This window comes from Falco punctatus (assembly GCF_963210335.1).
Source record: "Falco punctatus genome assembly, chromosome: 12".
Taxonomy (NCBI): Eukaryota; Metazoa; Chordata; class Aves; order Falconiformes; family Falconidae; genus Falco; species Falco punctatus.
In genome coordinates this window covers 21,539,810-21,560,169 of record NC_137592.1, presented here as the reverse complement: position 1 = coordinate 21,560,169, position 20,360 = coordinate 21,539,810, and the positions used below count along the sequence as shown (strand labels likewise).

Below are 20,360 nucleotides of genomic sequence, written 5' to 3'. Positions count from 1 at the left end.
CAGTGGTGCTTTTATACCTCAGAAGCCAGGCAAGTGGCATTACCATAGATCTTTACCAATTACCAAGGTAGGTAGTGCCTTTGGGACAAGAGTATTTGCACGTGCCTGTAACCCTGATTTGAGAGGTTTTGGTGTGTTATTCTAGGGGTTTTATATCTTGCACTGCGTGCGTTCAGCGTGGAGGTTAATGATGCTGGGCTATAGCTAATTAACAGGCAAAGCCTTTGGTGTTCCCTATATTGGCTAGTGTTTGTCCCTCGTGGGGAGCTCACCGCAGTGTTTGCTGCCTGCAGACCTGGGATTCCCAGGTGGATGAGCCAGCCTTGACGTGCCTGGCTCATGTCAGTATGAAACCCAGTTTGCAGTAAGGCAGGGATCTCACGTCCACATCACAGCGCCTCTGTAGAGTGGGGCACCGCTGGGCTCTGATGCTTGGGGCTTTGTTCAAATGCAACCTCATTTTGTCCTGTGCAGGTTACTCCTCATCTAACTCATTCTTTTTCTGCGCTTCTAAAGGAGAACTTCATTGGGGAATAGATGAGACGGCTGCTCAGCTAGAGAGAGTCTTGAATCTGTATAAGAGTGGAGAGTACCTACAGAATGTGACTCGGATGCCGAAAGCTGGTAAAGTGGTTTTTCTTGAAACTTAATTAAAATAGATTTATTTTGAGGTTTGAAAGGGTATATGTGCAGAGAATGGGGCTCCATGACCCTTGAAATCATGCACATAAATAATCTGTTGTCTGCTTTTTGCTTCCTGGGTGCCTTCTGAAGCCCTTCTCACTAAATGGCATAGCTGGACATCCATAGGTGTGAGCAGGCTGTAACGGGGATAAGGAAATCAAACGGAGCATTGGTCTGTATAGCAGATTTGTGGAAAATGTGTTTCGTCACAGCCACACGCTTCTCTGCTGTTGGAGTGTCAGAACCTGGCCAAACATGAGTTGGGGGGAGTCTGGTCAAGATGCCGTAACTCTCTGTGCATTTCCTGCACCTTACAGGAATTTCTTGCAATGTAAGCACTTGTAGCTTGGAAGAATAAAATTTTTGCTTGCTTTGCAAGGGAAAGATAATGAGTCCCTCAGCTTCTGCTAGCAATACAATAGAAAAGAAAACAGGATGAAAATGAAGCTGTGCAATAATATCTTTCTCACAAAATCTTTGCAGCACCACAGGTATGCAAAATGCTATTTATTCAAGCTGCTGTGATACGAGGGGATGCATATTCTTCCCGGAAGGATAGCTTGTGGAATTACACACGTCAAAGAAGATTATGTGTGATGGAAATGACTGCTAAGTCTAACAATTGAAAAAGCTGTTTTGCAAATTATTTTTGTGTACGTACAATATTCATGTCAAACTGTCAGCATAATTGACTGCAAGTTGATAGGAAAATTATGTCTTTGCTGCAAAAGCTCAGTAAAGAGGGAAAGATGGGTTCTAAATGAAGATGAATATTGGCACAGGGGGTTTGAAAAGTTCAGTGAAGCATTTGCTCTGTGAAAGAGACACAGGAGCCAAATTCATTCCTGTCGTAGCGCTGTTAACCTCAAAGGGCCATGACACCAGGGATGAATTTGATCCACTTATCAGAATAATTCAATATTTATTTTGTTGTAAAATTGGCAGGAAAATTGTTGCAGGTGTTCATTTAACTTTCTAATTTTCAGCTTTTCATCACAGTCTGTGCTGAGTGATGCCTGTCAACACAGCAAAATTATTTTCAGCAGTACAATCAATAGTACAAACACGTCCTTTGTTGAAGAAGTGCCAGGAGGGCTGAAGTTTTTCTGTGATCCTGGTTGATTCCAGATTTAACTGCCATATCAGGACATGATGAAGTCTTGAATTTTAGAGGGCTGTCATGTTTATACAGAATCTCAGAGAGAGAAGCTTAGGACAGCAGTAGTAAATGTGGCAGTGCAGGTTTCTACTAATATGGAGCAGAGCTCCATGTCTATTTGGCTAATGTAATAATTATACATTTTGTGTTAGTTTAATTCCGTAGAGTCCTGGATAATATAATGCAGAATCCGCTACCTGTGTTCATGGTTAGTAATGCCCTTCTGTGCAAGGAGCCCTTTTTATTTGTAGGACACTGCTCATGGTCTTAGGCACTCTACAGTGTAAGCAAAGATGTTGATAATCCGTTGATGCTTTATGTAACATGTTTGGCCAGTCTACATTAAAGACCATGAGTGTAATATTGAATTCAACATAGGAAAATGTTCAGTGGGAAGCCTGAGGAATCAGATGTCTTAGTGGAAATTTACACTTAGATAAGATGTGTTTTCAGACTTAGCTGCCATGCCTTTAAGACGTGTGGGCCTGTTTCTTGTTTGTTCTAAGACTACTTTAACAAAACAGAAGAGGAGTTGTAATTTATTTCTATTTTAAGGCTCCCTTTCCTTGCCAGAAAAGTATGAAAAAGTCATATTGTGAGGGTGAAAATATGCCTACCTACGCATTCGTATCACTTTTATTCCAAACATATTCCTTCCTCAGCTGGTGGTTTACTGGTAATACTGTGTTAGAATTAATGTTTAATGTTCTCAGTCCAGATATTATGGAATTAGAAATTATTAATTAGAAATTACCCAAAGATTATGGAATGAGGAATTCACCTGTGGTACAGTGAAGTTGCAGGAGGAGGGTGACAGTGGTGCTGGAAGGGACTGATGTCCCTGTGATGAACCTCTTCCCCTGGCAGGATGTTCCCAGCTGAGCTGGCACCCTGGCCACCAAAACCTGGGCTGGACAGCTGAGCAGATTGTTTTGTGTAACTCTTGGTGGATAGTAGAGGGGGAGACAGGTGAAAAGGGACAACTGTGATACTTTCCCAAGCTGTCAGCTAAGGTCCAGCTTTGGCCCCATTTGCGGTCTGGAAGGACACTGTTACACTCTGAAAGCAAAGAAAAAATATTTTTTAAATGGTGGGATTTTTTTTTTAAACCTTTTCTGTCTTGTTCTACAGCATAACGAAAGTTCAAGGGGAGTGTGTTCCCACCCAGTGGTAGGTTAAGATAAAACTAGAGGTGATGGTTTGGTTCTCAGGCCAGAGTGGAGTTAATCAGAGCTTTGCATTTGGTATGCCAAGACTGGGCAGGCACAAATTCACACTGATTTTGCTCCAAGTGGTGGAAATTTCACAAGATGACTGGCTCCCAGGATTTTTGCTTCCTCAAATGGTAAAAATGACCAGAATTAACAATGCCAGTCTCCTCTGGCGTCTGAAGGGTTGTGAGAAAATAAGACCGTTCTGGTGTATGATCGGTTTTGAAATCCTAAAAGCAGAACTGGAGAAGAATTCAGATCCAAGAATTGCAAGATTTTACTTTATTTTTTTTAGGAAAAGAAACCACAGAAGGTTCAGGTAAATGGTGATTAGGAATTTGGTTTAGTTCTAAATGTTTTGAATTATCCATTGTCTTGGATAGAACATTGTAAATTCATACTAGCAGAGAAGAGATTTTGAGCAAGTGATCTAAGGCCCTAACTAAAACATAAACTTTGAGGAAACAGTCTGTTATCTATCTGAACCTATGTTTTCGGAAGGAAGACCTCCTCCTATGAACACTGTGAAGTGAGAAAGGTGATATTGATAATCAGTAGGGAAGTGACTTGAAAAAAGTTCTTGTCAACCCTAGTATTCGCATAAATAAAGTTTAACAAGATAAAATAGTCATATTACGGAAGGTCTTGGATATTAAGCTTTCACTGTGCTTCAGTTGTAAAAGATTTTATAGTGCTGTAAATTATATTATGCACTGGACTTTGCTTTAGTATCTTAGAAACAGAGTAGAGGCATGGGAGACATTTGATAGCTGTGTATGTGTTCTGTAATCATAAATCACACTACTGTTAATGTTGATGTAGGAACATTACAGTGTTTAAAACAACACCATGAACAAATACTTTTATATTTCATTGACTGTTTGTCCCTCTTGCTGGAATCCAGAAGAATGTGAATTAAGCCAGGAACCGTGTATTTCTTCTGACACTCATTATCTAAAAATAATGAAATCGTTCCATTAATTACCCAGAACAAGAAGACTATACAAAAATCTACTAATGTTCATCGTAAAGTCCTGCCCCAGTATCAACATTTTTATTACTTCAATCCAGTGACACTGATTTGTACCAACTGGGTGTCTGGCCCTTGGGCTGAGCCCCAGCCCTTCAGTTAACTCAAAATTGACTCAGAAAAGCATGAAAATAGCTAATGCTAGTCAATCGGATAACTTTGTTATTCATTAAAGCTAATAGATGACCCATTATTAGGCCTGAGGGTGTGCAAGCCCACAGGAAAGCGTAATTAGCTGCTGTTGTTAGTTGAGAGTGCATTCTCAGAGCTAAAAAAGCTGGAAGGCTGGACATAAAGCCTTAAAGGCGCTTTGTGTTTTCCTTTGTCTTAAGACAATTTGGCAGGATTATGCTGTATGTAAATATTTACAGTACAGCAGTGTTTTGAAAAAATATTCAGCAGGGTCACTATAGCAACCTGCTTAGGAAACTGTAAATCCACCCAAGAATTATTGAGATCGGGGGGGTGGGGGGGTGTTTGTGCACATGTGTATGTGCGAGAGAGAAATTTTGCAAGGTTGTTGGAATATTGTTTGAGGCAGTTTGTGTATCCTATGGCAGGCCGCAATGCGAAGGCTGAAAGTCTGCTGCTGAAGGTGCGTGAAGGCTCAGCCAGGAGCATCCTGCCGCCCAGTCCTTGCACCCCACATTCCTGCTTTATCTGGGACTTGTGCGTTTGGTGTTTCTTTCCCGGGGATGTCAAGGCTGCTTTGTGTCCAGCTGAGGGGGAAAGGTGCACAGGGCTGCAAGCACGGGCAGAAAGTTCCCCTCTGTGCCTGGCCTTGCACAGAGGGCTTTCACAGGAGCAGCCGGGAAGTCCCAGCCCACAGAGGAATGCAGGAGCAGGTTCCTTTGCACCCACACGGCACTGGAAATACAGTGGAGCTGTGTAACTGTGTAGTGACCGGTTGGTTGTTGCTCACACGTATCTGCTGTCATGCAAGCCGTGTGCCCAATTCACTGAGCAACATGTTCTGCTGTCGCTAAACTCCAGGTCCAGCTTGGCAGCATACAGCAAAATGCTTGCTGCTAATGGGTGAGGTCCTCTGCTTCTTTCAAGAACATTAAAGAAGTTGCCAAGTATCTTTTACAAATCCTGTAGGCATCTGTCGTTAAGCTTAAATGCCCCAAACACATGACCCTAGACACCTCTTGGCTTGTCCATCATCAGCATCATTGTTTTGATGAGCAAATGGGCCAGATGCAACTGATGAGCATCTGTGGCACTAGTTTACCTTCAGTAAATCGGTGTGCACTGCAGAGGTGGCCAGGGGTGCAGAGCAGCTCCACAGCCCAGTGAGCAACCCTGGGACGTGGGGCACGAGGCAGGAGAAACACTCCAGCTGTGACGTGTTAACAGGAATAAAATGTAAAGGAACATGTCGTTCTTCTCCTTATTTATTTGTGTTTCGGTGACAGGCTGCATACCGATTTAAATATGGCTCTACTGTGAGCACAATAGAAGCATATAAAGCGAGGCGAGCCTTCCTCTGCTTCCAGCCTGCACGCGGGAAACAGCCAAAGGACGGAAATACTCACCAGAGAAGCAGGGCTATCTCCCGGTCTGACGGCAAACCCGTGTCCTGCCAGGCCTGTCTGTCCTTCCAGACAGTTGGGATTCGTCAGAAATGATTGAAAGCAGAGACACGCGGGATACGCCTAGCATGCCGTTTTCTCAGACATACCAAAAAACAGCTTTCCGTAGCGCAACTGTGCTCACAGCTTTGCGAGGCTCGTTGTCAGAAGCGTGTTTGAATGCGAGGGATTGAAGCATTAGGAAAATCTCAGCATAAAATGAAGCGTGGTAAAAGCATAAATGTATTATTGTCTGTTTAGGATCCAATTCTGTTCTCCATAAGCTCCCTGGGAATCGGTGGGGACTGTTTGTAGAGCAAAACACTGCTCCATACCATTTTTTTGCTAAGATTGGCAAGATCAGGCTCTTTCTGCTTACTTGTAAGCAGAGCAATTAGAAACAATTCCAGAGTCGACTGCCAGTGTTCCTCTTGAGAGTGGAGGAAAAGAGGAGGGAGGAAAAGGAGCAACGTGATTTCTCTCTCAAGGATGAACGTTATGGTGTCTGTGTCACTGACCCATGGTGTATTGGCAGGTGATAACTAGGAAAGAGAACTGGGCAAATTTCCAATGAGTAGCTGTAGTTGGTAGTAAAAATGCAATCTGGCTGCTGTGGCTGAAATAAACGGTCATTAGGACTGATTAAAGTCAGATTTAGGGTGATTCAAACAAGCTAAAAGGGGGAAACCACAGGCGGTTTCACATAGTTTATTATATACTTGTGGAGTTATTTATATGATTCAGTGTAGTACAGTGAAAATGAGTTATGTTTATAGATTGTAGTCGGGCTTTGGGACAACGCAGGTGATTTTTGATGGAAAACAATTAGAATAGGATTTTAAAGCATTGGCTGTCTTTTACAGCTGTTGCACTGGTCAGTGATGCTGCAGGTTGCTTTTAAAGATTGCCTCTCTTACCTGTCACGAGAATGTGCTTGGTTTGAATATCACTGTGGCCGTCGTGGGGGCTGGCTAGTGCTGTCAGAAACTTCTGAGAAGGTTTTGGCCTGATCGAAACAGCGTGTTTTGATTGACCAGTTTTTTTGTATATTTGTAATATTGAAAAAATATTTTAAAACTATTAAAAGTATCACAAAAGAAACTTTTGGGGATTGCCCAGATTCAGCATAGCAAGATATTTTGAAGTTGCAATATGTTTACAGGGCAGGAAAAATGTTTTGTAGTAGGATTTATTTGTGTAACTGTGAGCTGGGAATCAGGTTCCCTATGTTAAGCTGGAGTAAGTCTGTCGTAAGTGACATCAAGATCAGGCTTACTACATTGCATTTATTTGCTTCAATTCTCATAAAACCAGTAGATGGAGAAAAGGAGGTTTTTTCCATTGTGATACCTGTAGGAGCATCTTGCATTTCTCGGATCTATTCCTGCCATTTCCTTGATAGAATTTATGTACTTTGTGTCAGGCTATGTGTATGTATGCAAAAGTGTAAATTTATGGCTGCATTTATAGTATTAAGCAAGTATTTATTGGTTTTAAACACCATTAGTCTGGAAATCGACCAGAACTTTGACCTTTTTATGATGTGATTTACTGCCGTGAGCCTTCAAATTCCATGGACTCCATTTAAGCAAGTTTCAGGTCTTGGCAGGACAAAAACCTGAGTTGGAGCTATCTTTAAACCAGTGGAGTATTGCTTAATTGAGCAAGTAACTGCACTGTAGTGACCAAGATGATCAGTTAAAGGTGCAGGGGAAGCCCTGCTCTCCTGCGGGCTGGGGCTAATGTCATTGCCAGGGCACATCTTGATGGAGGGACATCCTTCAGGAGCGTCCTAGTTCATGTAAGAGGAGCACATTTTTTGACAACTGCTACAAATAAGGGCTAAGGGGTCAGCTCCCTAATTTGTCGCTGTGTAAACAAGAGATTCCAGGCATATTTGCTTTCGCCATGCAAATAGGGAAGGCAGCTACCTTGTTCTGCTCAAGATAAAGTGAGTTTTGGAGGAATGTGGTTTCCTTAGACCAGGGCTTGGTTGGTGTTGCAATGAGTTTCTGCTCAGTTCTGACTGTAATAATTTAAGGTGAGGTCCTGTGTTGGCTTCCCAGGGCGGTGGGAATGCCTGGCTGGTCTGGGATGATGAGCCAGGGTGCAGGGCCATTGCGCATTCTGCTCTCTGCTCCTCATGGCTGCCTTCCCATGGGGATGCTCCTGGGGGATGGCGCTCCCATGCCTGCCATGCAAGCAGGGAGAGGGGCTGCCTTTTTGCCTTTCCCCCTCACTGCATCCCACTCCACTCCCCACAGGCAGTGTAGGCAGGAGGCTCAGATCCCTGAACTGCAGGCTTTCAGTGGTCTGTGCCAGTTTGGGGGAGCTGCCAGAAGCTGCCTTTGTGGAGCCCATGTGACTGTGCTTTGACTTGGACCCCAGTGTCTGTATTTTCACCTGTCTGGTGCTTGATGGTCTCCTAGCAAAGGAAAATGCTCTTTGCATGTGGGTGGTGCTGCTGTGTACCTGTTGCACTACGCTGTTCCCGTGAGTTGTTGCAGATGGTGGTGGCTTCCCTCGTGTAGAAACTGGCAGGGAGCAGCAAGGAGAGAGCAGGGACAGCCACAGGGCTCTGCTGCATGGTGAGACCACACTAAGTACCATTGTGGAGGTTTCCATCCTCCCTTGCACCTGCAAGCCAGGACCTCACCATCACCATTGCAGTTATTGTTGGCCCAACTCTATTGATTAATGTGTCCAAGCTGCCCAAATAATTTACCAGGCTTGGTCACCTTGAAAAGTCAGCGGAAAGGGAGAACTTTGTCTCCTACCTCTGACAGAGCCTCAGGTCACATAAATCACTGCTGCTCTTTTGAAATCTGTTTACATCAGCTGAGAGCCTAACCCCTGACATCTGTACTGGGAATGGTGTTGAGAAGAAAGAAAGTGCCATAGGCGTATTAAGAGGCATATCTGAGTGCAGAAGAGTTTAAAAATTGAACAATAATTCAAAATAACGGCCTTGCAGACAGGCTCCTGCCTTGCGTGAAGAAAAATATATGACGTGACATGGGGCTGTTCTGCTTCAGTGCCCTGATGGCAGCTCCCTCCCGGCGCCTGGCAGGCCCCAAGAGCACCTTTGGGCAGGGCCAGGGAACTCTCCTTGCTGACATGGAGAATCGGGCAGATGCTTCATCTGCTGCTGCTGCAGCAAGGGCCATCTTTCTGTGAACATCCTCTGTGGCCTGGGGTTTGGCACAGTGAAGTGTTAGGTGGCACTTCTGTAGCCGTGCAAAGAAAAGTTGTGGATAGTCACATTTTTTATCTGGTCATCATGGCATGTTCACTGATACAAGTAGTTGCGTATGGTGCCAGCAACAGTGAATTGGTTTATTTGCATTTAATTTGTGCATATCATTGTACTGGCCTTGGCTGTGAGGTACATATCAATAGTCAGCGGTTACCATTCAGTGATAAGAAGATATTATTTAGTTGCATTCAATTATTGTCACATTGTAAAGCTGATACAGAAATTGGAAAAAAGGAACTTTACCTATCCAGCCAGTAGCAGTTTGATTTATGCTCTGACCTTTCTTCAGAAGAAATGAATATAAGTTTTTGATGGAGAAATGACCATTTGTAATGTGGGACTACATTTTGAGTTGTTTTTTTTTCTTTTTTTTTACTTCACCTGCATGAATCTGCATTTTCTGAATTAATGAGAACTTTTTTGCCTTTGATTCAAGTGGGACATGGTCAGCTCTGATTTTGCTTGTTATTTGGGAGTATTTCTTATGATACCTTTAATGAGCCAGGCTTAAAATAGAATGCATTTACTGCATTTGATTCCCACTGTTTCATACCATGTGGTGTGAACAAGCACTGGTGGATGTGTACTTCTTTTCCCAGCTGAAATGCTGGCAGTTTAGAGTACTAGACACACACACTCGCCTTTGACTCGGTTGTGTTCATACAATGTGTTGTATGAAATATTAACAGGTTGAATCTGCAGTGTCAGGCAGAAAATGCGTGAACCAAAGTGATTTAAGAATAGGCTGTGAGTCAGGGCAGGCAGCTCTGGTTTCCATAATAGATACAATTAGAAGAAATATAGAATATATTCATTTTTTTGAATAGGATGTAGGGGGGAGAGACAGGAGGGAACCGTCAATTTGTGTGTCTGGACGCTAAATAGAAATGTTTATAAATGATTAGTTGAATTTGCTGATGTATTCATTAGAGAAACTCCCGTCAGCGGCTGGGAAAGTGAGAGGAGCTGTGAACAGGGAACAAGAGGCAGCTCATAAAGGCAAGTGAGACTGAACGGCAGCCAAGGGAGAGGAGTAATCGGCAGGGCAGCGCGGAGGCGCTGGGCGAGGACCACGCTGACATGCTCCCGCTACTTTTTTTTTTTTTTTGCTTCTCTTCAGAGGCCCATCAGGCGACTCCCCTTTTGTGCTAATCTGAGCAAGCAAAAAAAGTTTGCTTAATTAAAAGCCTGTCTTTTCTTCCTTCTCTAAAGGAGCTGGGGGAAAATAGCGTGCGCTTCTGAGGGAGAGGGAGGGCTGGGAACGCCTGGTCGGGTCTCACCCCGACAATCCCACTCACTGTTAAGAAATAGGACAGTGAGTCAGTTCATTCAAGTGGATGCTGTTTATTCAATGGGACATTCTTCCTGTAAAACTCCTAATAAAACCAAAGCCTCGCCTACGCAGTGGGGAAGGGGAAGGGGTTTTGTGCACAGACTGTTTATTTACAGACGCTTTCTGGAGAAAAAGGTGAGAAGAAGAAAGGAGGAAAGGAAAAGGAAAGTAAGGTGCAGAGCTATAAACACATTTGGGAGTAAACTGGGGCTGGTACAGTCTAGCCTGTTACCTTTTCCGTCATATATCCTGCTCCTAAGCTGTTATAATAAACCTTACCTGTTAAAAACAAGCCGTTTGCTGGAGCTTTCAAAATGACTGCTTTGCTCTGGTTATTTGCAGAGTACAGACGGGTGCCTGAAGCTTTTATTCCTGATGAGAACTACAGATGCTGGCCATCTTACCATCATAAGGGCTGCCTCCTCTCTGTGTTTGACGTCAATGAAGCCATTGAGATCTGTGACAGCTACTCTCAGTGCAAAGCTTTCGTCCTAACTAACCAGACGACTTGGACAGGTAGGTTGTGGATGCTGCAGAGCAGAAGCAGCAGCTGAGTCACATATTCTGGTTGTTTTAAGTTATAATACAGTTTGAGGTGCATGCTGTGCTGGGCTGCGGTCGCCAACAGCAGCAGCTGGAAGTGGGGTAGTTTCTGAAGCTCCAGCTGAGGCAGTTTTTGTTTACGGTGGGGCTTCTCTTTGCCAGCTGTCAGGGGAGCAGGAGCCGGTGGACAGACTCAGAGGGCTACAGCACATGGACCATAGGTCTCCAGACCGTGGGGTCTGAAAGTTTATTACATCTGGATTTAAATAAATCTTTTCAATCCATATGGTTGTTGCAGTTTGACACAAAACCAAACAGGTTCTCCCATGCATCTAGCTGGGACTTCCCGGCTGGTGTCAGAGATGCCCTGCTGCTGGCAGGAACACACTGCTTCTAGCAGCAGGGCTTTGGCTAAAGGACATTGAGAAGGGAGGGTTTAAAATCAGGTAGAAGTACAGAAGTAGAACCTCCAGGGGAAAATCCCATTTGCTACCACAACTCATTTTCTTGTCTAACAGAATACACTTGTTGAAAAGAGAAATACATTTTGCAAAAGGCCTGTGGGCCTGGCAGTCCCGGTGCGGTTCCCCTGAAGGCAGGCAGTCGGTGCCGATTGACATCAAGCAAAGAATTGGCACTGGCTCGCTGCTGCTGCACCAGGCTCGTGCCTATTGCAAGCGATTCCAGAGCAATATGAGAAACAAAAACGTTACCAGTCTCTGCTAAAAATCTCCGGTAGCTGCAGCTCCAGAGTGGCTGAGGGGTTCAAAGAGCTGAATGCCGCAACTGGCTCCCAGCTCAGCTGGCAGCGTTCCCCTGAGCACGCTGCATCCCTTGAAGGGTAAAGAAAAAGACATGTTGGTGCCTGTAAGGTGCAGTGGACCAAATCCCTGTCTTTCATAACGTCCTCAGGTAAAGCTGCCACTGAAGTCAGGAGTCAAGGGTGAGTTTTTGTTCTGAGATGGCTGGTTGTGGACATGTGGCCTTTCCCACCTTGCGACTGCTGTGTGTCATCTCCCCATGCGCTGGGCTGGTTCCCTGCCTGTGATGGCCATTTTCTGCTAAGGCCAGGTCAGCCACCCTGCTCCTGCCTTTAAGAGGAAGGGTAGCTGATGCTAGCCACACTTTGGGAAAGCTGATTGAAGTCCTTGCTCTGCCACAGACTTCAGCGTGGCAAGTTATTTAGGCTCAGAGGCTCATTTTCTGTCTGTACATCTGCAATCACAACATATCTTAACCTTAAAGTAAAAATCTACCCTGTGCTTTAGTTGTGCTTACTTGACCGATGTAAACACACACCGCAGCCAGGCTTATATACACGCCTAGCAGGTCCTCAGCTCTGAAAGCATCACAAATGAGTAGAAACTTTTTGTATGTATGTTTTGTATGTTTCACAGTATTTTAGGCAGTGTAGTGCTACAGCTTTCTGCGTTTTTTATGCTTCTGGGAGGTGTTAAGAGAGACTTCCATGGAACCTAGAAAAAAGTAATTTATATTAACCTTGCCTGTGGCTAACTGGTGACTACTAGGTCATCATGTCAGACTATTGAAGTTAATTAATGTACTAAAAAAGTAATTATTACTTTTCACAGGGAAATTCATAGGAAGTTTAGAGCAGCTCATGTCTCAAGTTACAATATTAAAAGCAAATGAGACATCGTAGCAATATTTCTAGTCTTATTTACCATTTCCTTTACCTTGTCATTCCTGATGCAAGAGCACTTGAATCCCTGAAACTAGCAGCACGGAAATGTGTTCAGTAGCTGAGGCATCCCATTTGCCATGTGATACTTTTTAAGAAAATAGTGTTATGGGAGCCCCCTAGAGAGGCAGGCTGGGAGTAAATAGCATTTGATTTTCTGAAGTTTAGAGAGAGGGAAAGCAGAGGTTGAACAGATGTGGAAAGTATCTCTGTGGCCTCTGCTGCCAGGGCAGGCCACGGCAGTGCGGGTCCGTGGGGCGGCAGGGCCGTGGGTACGATGCCAGGTCAGTAAGCACGGGGAGATACAAGAACTGCACTGCGACTCCCACAGCCACTGGTGAGTGAACCGTCATCAAACTCTCAGCCCCCACTGGCCTCGGATGTATATATGGCAGGTGCCTTACACTACCCAGGCTGTGATCGCTTGCTGGTGCTTTTTGTATGAGGAATAGAAACCTTGTTCCAGCTTGTTTAAAACCCAGAGCTACAAAGTGATCAGCAAGGGCTATTTCAGAGAAAGTCCCGTTGCACTGATCAGTTTTGCCAAGATTCAAGCATGCAAAGGTGATTCTGCTCCTGTAATCAAATGAATGCCCTTCATTTAAGCTCTGAACTCAAGCCTGTTTGTATCAGTGGGAGACTTTTTTGAAGATCATGTGAAATTTGTATTAAAATTTTCAGACCTTTCCTTCGTTTACAATGTTAGCTGTGCACAGCCAGATCTTGACCATAATTAGATGAGAGTAAACATACTGTACCCAGGAGAGATTCGGTGTCATTTTAGATGAAAACATTTCAGGTTTATACCAGTTGAAGTTCAGAGAGTTCAGTCTTGGGTTGCCTGAAGAATGCATAGGTTGAAGAAGGATATGAAATGTCAATAATTTGGGGTAGGCAAACTTTTGCTCATCACTTCTAAGGTGTTGTGATTTTTTTTTCCTTCCATCCCACCTCCCTCTTTCCTGTTTGGTGCAGGTCGGCAGCTTGTCTTCTTCAAGATGGCCTCAAATCATATCATGCCTGATCCTGACAAGATAACATATGTGAAGGTGACAGACTGACACCTAAAGTGGCCCAGTCTGACGCGTGAGTGATAAGAGCTGTTTGTGTATAAATATAGGCAGCTGTTAGGTAGAAGGTGGCTGTGACCAGCAAAATAATTGCACTATTACTCATTCTAATCTATAGAGTGCTAAACAAAACTTTAAAGAAATAACCTGCATGACCAGGATGAATGTGCAATAACACAACATTTTGAAAATGTGATTATTTTTTTTTTAAACAAAGCAAAATACCAGATATGATACACTGTTAGGGTATAATTTTGGTTATAAATCAGCTGGCAGCTCTGGATTTTCTAACCAAGGTTAGCATAACTTTTCTGACCTGTACATCTGTATACAGTGATGCAAATCGATAACTTCTATGAGAAGTCTGTATCCTCCACGCTGATATTTATTTGGGCACGTACAATCACAACAGAGGAACTAACTGAAGCATATCGGTTTGTAAGCTGAAAAGCAAACGTTACTGAGACAATCAGCATTTGTGTTAAAGCTATCGAATATGCGATGCCGGAGTATTTGTCAAAAGGAAGCAATTGGTTATGTTTAGAAGTGCAAGACTCTAGCTGATTTTCATTTTTGCTTCCAATGTTATCATAAAGTTTCATTTTTAATTTAGAAGAGCCATTTCATAGCAAATCACATAAGCATATGAATAGTCCCCCTGAAAGGGCAGGGACTTACCCAAGTGCCAAGTGCTTTGCTGAATAGGCATAGGCCTAAGCATATGCTTACAATTAAGCCTGTGCTTAAGACTTTTCGTTGAATGAGTTTGAATTGTTCAGGAAGCCACATCTTTGACACTGGCAAAGCAATCCAGCTGGTGCAACAGTACTAGTTTAATGACTATCTTGCAGTTATCTGTATTTTTTGTCATCAAATCCTTGGTTTTCTGAGGCACCGCTTGCTAATTCTTAGAGTGAATGAAGTAAATGACCTTAATAATGTCAAGTGAATGCTAGCCTTAATTCTATATAAAATGCATTTTACAGGCATGGTGTGTCTAGAGAATTTGCTTTCAGTGAAAGCAATAAAGTAAATGCTAAAGTGAGCAATGTCATACTATTTGTAGTTTGTACAGTCAGGAAAAAAATGTGCTTTTGTTTCTCAAATTGTTTATTTTTGTAAAAAAAAAAAATAATAAAAGATAAATTCCGTATCTTTCATACTGGATTTTTTTGTGTTGCAAATAAATGCCTAGATACAGCAAAGATTTAGACATAATGTATTGTATGTAAACTTAAGCCTGGGATATTTTTTGCAGGAAGGAACTGAGGTTGTTGCAGTGTCTCCCAGTGACGGGCATGTTCCCGTGGTCCATGGTGGCTTTGTCTGTGTGGTTGCCCGTCATGAAGCAACCATTAGAAGACAACGCTGGAGTAGCCATTCCTACTCTGTGATTTGAGTCACTGGTACCAGCCTTCTAACATTTGGAAGGGGCAAGGATGAGAGTATAACCCGAAGGAATTGTTCGTTGGGCTAAATGGTGTACTTTCTTAACCCAGGAGGGTCAGGGAAGGAGCGTAGAGGCACCGGGGAAGCCAGGAGCAGTGTCACCATGCAGGAGAGATGGTCCAACTGTGACAACATCAGCAGCAGGTCTTGTCTCACTGCGGTTTCTCTGAGGTCACTGATACCCTAATGACTTCTGGCAATTGGCTGAAATGACATGCTGTAACGGCTGTAACTCACAAATTATCAAACTCCCAGCCGTAATAGCTCAGCTGATTGTGTCGCTGTGCACTTAGGAACCCATCAATCATGCTGTGGTAATAAACAAACACTACAGATTCTTTTAAAATTGCTACATAAATCATGCCAACACATACCGCACAGTTCATTGAAGTGATATGGGTTGTTGGCACTGAGGTGCTGGTATGTATTTTGAAAGTCTTCAACCTCCTGTGATTGCCTTCCCATTAAGTGCCATACACCGTTCCAAAAATATTCAGCATTTAAAACCACTGTGAACAGTTAAATTCTTTAGTTGCATTCCTAGGTAAAAAATATCAACATCTAAAAGAAAAAAACAGATATCTGGGGTAATTCTTTAATGTTGTAATCAGGTAACTTGGGTTAATTTCATTCCATCACTTCCCAATTACCAGAAAAAAATGCCTAAGTCAGGAACTGTTTATCCGTGTAACTAAACAAACTTGCCAAACCAATTTACATCAGCTTTTGCAAACAGAGATCAAGTAAGCAAGAAAGAAACGCAGCCATGAGCCAAGAAGCTGGATTCTAAATTTCAGCAGTAATCAACTTTATACAGGCAGTTTTATAACTCTTCAAGACTAAGGCTTTCCAGTGGAAATGCTGATTAAAATCTTAATGAGAGAGGCGTGATACTACAATAAGTGAATTTAATAGCTGTAATAAGCACTGGTAAAAGTCTGAATTTATGGGGAGAAAGTGTCTTTGGCACTGTGGGTCTGATTCAGCTAAGTGCCTGGCTGGTGCTTGTGGTATCAAAACCCCTGAGAAGCTACAGAGGAGGAGGAGGAGGAGGAGGGGGAGGAAGCAAGGCATAAAGCGAGCTGGCAGGTCTGAACCAGTCAGCCAGGGAGCTGCTCCACCTTTTCTGTGGAAAAGGTATTTCTATCTGGTTTTCCCCCTAACATTTTGACTGCTTTTTACATTTCCTGGCTTCCTCAAGCCACAAGGTAGAAACGTGAAAGAAGACACCCACAGGGCTTTAAACGACCGATGTCTGCGTGCGCTCATGCACGTGTGTGTATGTGTATACATATTTATGTACGTGTCATGCTGAACAGGGAGAGCTTATTTCCTCAGTGAAAAACCAATTGGCTGTGCAAAAAATGAAGTGCTAAACAGGATGTTGAGTTCATCTGGAGAGGTGAGAGCTGTGTGGAGTGGGTGCTGCAGCTCTGCACGGGGCTGTGCCGGTGTTCGGGCCAGTCCAGAACCGCATTGCCCCGGCCAGCCTGTGTCTCAGAGTACCTCCGAGAGCTGCCCACCGGCTCCATGATGGTTTGGGGAAGGGGTGGCACTAGCCCCACCACTGGGAACAGACTCCAGGCCCCAAAGTGGGCAGTGCTCAGCATCACCTCAGGCCTGGCATCCTGAGGGTTGTAGCAGAGACATGCTGAGAGCTTTGGTCGTTGCTTAGACCAAAATGAAATGTGTTCTTCTTTCTGTATCTTGCTGAGCCTACTGTTTTCTCTCTGGTCATTTTTCAAAGCTTTCTCCCCAGCTTCAATGTGTCTTTTAAGTGGGAAAGTGAGATCTCATCTATTCAGCTCCAGAAACAGGTTGTTACAACTCGCATCATATCAAAGATAAATCTGTGGTGAAATCAGCGATATCGCCATGAGCATTCATCACCCTGAGAGAAAGCCTGAAAACAAGCGGGCCCTGCTGCCAGCTGAGGAGCTCAGGCAAGTTTATATAGAGAGTGAGGGGGGTTGGATGGGCAGGGAGGCAGTGGTGAAGAATCTCAGAGATGTTCTTCCAACAGAAGATAAAGGAGTTCAGTGTAAGTACAACTATTCCTAATGTGCTTTGCACTGCCTCTCCCTGCTTCACGGAGGCATTTTGCTTAGTACTTCTGCCAGCTATGACCACCAAATTTCCCATAAGATCTGTGAGAAGGATGGTAGTGGGGTGCAGAGAGGACAGCAGCTCAGAGTGAGGGCAGGTCTTCCTATTGCCAGTTACTGTGTGTGGTGCAGTAACCTCTGGGGACCACCGTCCTGGAGCAGGACCCAGCTGTGGTAGGTGCACAGTGAAGACCTTGTCCCTGCCTCTGAAATTCACCTTACCAACTTGTACCACAGCTCATGACAGGTCAATGCAGCTTTGCGTTCATACCAGGTGAGTGAAGGAATAGACGTAGTGACTAATCAATCACAGACAAGCATCCTGAGAAACAGCTACCCACATGGGCTGTCTGCTACAGTTACGGAGGGCAGAGCCCCAGCAGCTCCCCCCAGGACTGCTCTGCACGGCTGCTTTCCCACAGCCCACTGTAGCAGACACCTGGGGACGTGCAGAGGCGTGCATGATAAGGAGAGTTGGAGAGAGGCAGAATATATCCTATAATTCCACTTCTACTGGTGCTGACCCTATTGATGTTTACAAGGCCCTGCACCTTCATGCGCTGTTGCTATTTAGGCAAAAAAGACACTCTTGTTGATAATAATTTAGATTAAGCAAATGCTTTAGAGGAATTGTAATTCAAAGCATACGAAAGGTGATAGTGAACATCCAGAGATCACATTATGGGGCCTGTCAGGAAGAAATATATGAATACACGGATGTTCAATCTTTAGTAGGAAGACCCTTATCTTGTATTCTTTAGCACTAAATTTTGTGAAGACTAACTAAAACCTACTACCAGGGGGAAAAAAAAAAAACCAACACCAAAAATGGAGTGGCAAGTCTGTTCGCAAGTTTTTCCAGGAAAACATATCCCTAACCTTTTGGTCAAAGTGTGAAACAGTGTTGAAAGAAGCCGAAAAGATTTGGGTTGAAAAGACTCAAATGAAGTTTTCATCAATCAACTGCAGAAAGAGGAAGATGAGGCTCAAAGCAGAAACTGGGGCTCACAGAAGAGAAAGGTTTGTGGAAAGCAGGCAGCATATAAAGACTTTACAATCATACTCTGCTTAATGTTTTTTGATATGTGATCATTTGATCAATTTTTTTTTTTTTAGAAAGTATTTTTTTTCATCTCTGAGTTTTAAGCAGGAGCAAAACATACTGGGCTGACCAGGGCTGACTGCCCCTGAGAGCTCCCAGGACACGTAGGGTCCATATCCTTCCTTCAACACAGACATGGATCTTGCCATTTTAACTCTTTAATGAGTGAGTTGCTTGCAAGTAAGTACAAGGGATTTTTTTTTTTTTTTTGAGTTGACATGGATGCTTTTAAGAATTGCATTTTAAGTGTGAAGCAAACAAAATGTTGTATCTCTTCCCTTTGTAGCTGCAAACAGTGAACAATTGCCTTTGCCTAATAGGTGCCCCACTTCCCCATGCAAACTGAGGGGAAATATGATTCAGTAGGAGCCACTCTCATTATAAAACTGGCTTTGATGTCAAGCCCGGGGGCAAACAACACATTTATTAGAAATTGTGGCTTTTAAAGAAAAAATCCGTGCTTAACCACAGTTTTTCAGCAAATGACTGTGAGGCTGAGAAAGAAGAGTAAACTATCTGGTGGCTATTTGAAATGATAAAGCCAGAATATGATCTTACTGAGCTTGGTTTTACCACTGTAATTCAGTTAATCCTTGATTTATGTTCACACAAAACAGAATCCGACTGTTTGATTCTAAAGTATCTACAGAGTAGGAACTTAATAAAACCTGCCTCTTGGACCTAAATATTTGGACCATGTAAGTGAGGAAAAATACACCGATTTTCCCTTACGTACACACACTTGTGTGAGCACTTTTGTAGGGTCCTGTAAGAGTTAAACAATGACAACATTACCTTATTTTAAGATGGAAGCTTTTAGCAAGACACAGCAAATTACAGACATTATTTAATAAGTAATCTCAGGAAAGGAATAAGAGTTCTACATGTTTACGCTCAGTGTTTAAAAGGTATAATGCCATTCTTATTTATCATCTTTCTGCCTACTTCAGGTATACCCTAAGAACAATTTCCAGCTTTCAGTATTACAGGTACCTGACATGTATGAAGATAATGGTACAAATTGGTATTTACAAATTGCAGCTTTCTATATATACACTAGAAGGAATGCAGAGCAGCCAGCCAGACAAATAGATGACCAGGGGCACAGTGGCACTTTTAGGAGTGGGTGTACTTAATGGTTTATACAAGACTTGGATTTGTGCAAGTTCATGTCCTATTAAAAACCTTGTATGACTTACTAGCAGGTATTACCTCATTCTGGGACACAAGCTGGTGATCAGCATGAATGCTACTATTTCTGCATGTTTTACCATCCTGTTCTTTAGTCCCCAAGAGTAACAGACCCAAAGCCTGTTTGAAGAATGGAAACACTTTAATTAAATGTCAGGTTTTCATTTGTATACGGCTCTGATTTCCGATTCATTATAGAATCTTGATGAAAGACTTCTAAGCAGACAGAATATTACAGAGGCAAAGAATAATGCTCATTTTGTCATATAGGCAATGAATTTGCAAACAGACTGCACAGTTCACCTGGAGAATTGAAAAGTTTAATGACTTAGATTGTGGGTCAAGGTGGCAGATGTGAAGACTCACCATATTGCTGCCTTACATTGCAACATATGTTCCATGACCTATAATTATTCTGCTATATAGTCCATTTCTTAAAGATCAAGCTCCTAGAATCATATGTTCATGTGGGAACAAACTCCTCTAAGCTTCTTTTTACCAACTACTAAAAAGTATGAATAAAAGAGAACTCTGTAAGTGTAATAATAATCTTGCAATTCAGAAACCACTGTTGCTGTGGTGCAACTGATTCTGCACGGCTTCTTTGCAGTAACAATCAATGGACAAGAGTAGGTGATTAAAATTAGCAGTAATTCCAAAGTGGATGTTGATGCTAAACAAGAATATCACATGATTGCAAACATCTCATTCTAAAATTAATAGGAAAAAGACTTGAGAACTATACAGCAAAAAAGGTGTAAGCACAACAGAGATATCATTTATATAATAATATTTGTATAATTTGCTGTGGGAGAAAAACAAATATGCAGTACAAAATATTCCATCGTATATCTGAGGAACGGATTAACTCTTACCTCTCTGAAGTCACCAGCCCATGCAATATCAGTTCTCAGTTTCTTTGCTACCCTTTGCAATTTATTTCTGTTCAAA

At 43.0% G+C, this 20,360-nt stretch overlaps 1 protein-coding gene across 3 annotated transcripts in view; it reads left to right on the top strand.

Moving 5' to 3' along the window:
• Positions 1–20,360, top strand: part of PKDCC (protein kinase domain containing, cytoplasmic) — a 55,784-nt gene that overhangs the window by 22,534 nt on the left and 12,890 nt on the right. The window contains exons 5-8 of one of the 3 annotated variants that reach the window (XM_080408627.1): positions 517–624; positions 10,590–10,763; positions 13,468–13,578; positions 15,062–20,360. In XM_080408627.1, coding sequence (XP_080264753.1) covers positions 517–624; positions 10,590–10,763; positions 13,468–13,553 — 368 coding nt within the window. In that variant the 3' untranslated portion in view covers positions 13,554–13,578; positions 15,062–20,360. Of the gene's footprint in view, positions 1–516; positions 625–10,589; positions 10,764–13,467; positions 14,723–15,061 lie in introns of those variants that run through there. The other 2 variants (XM_080408626.1, XM_080408625.1) reach the window with 2 other exon arrangements.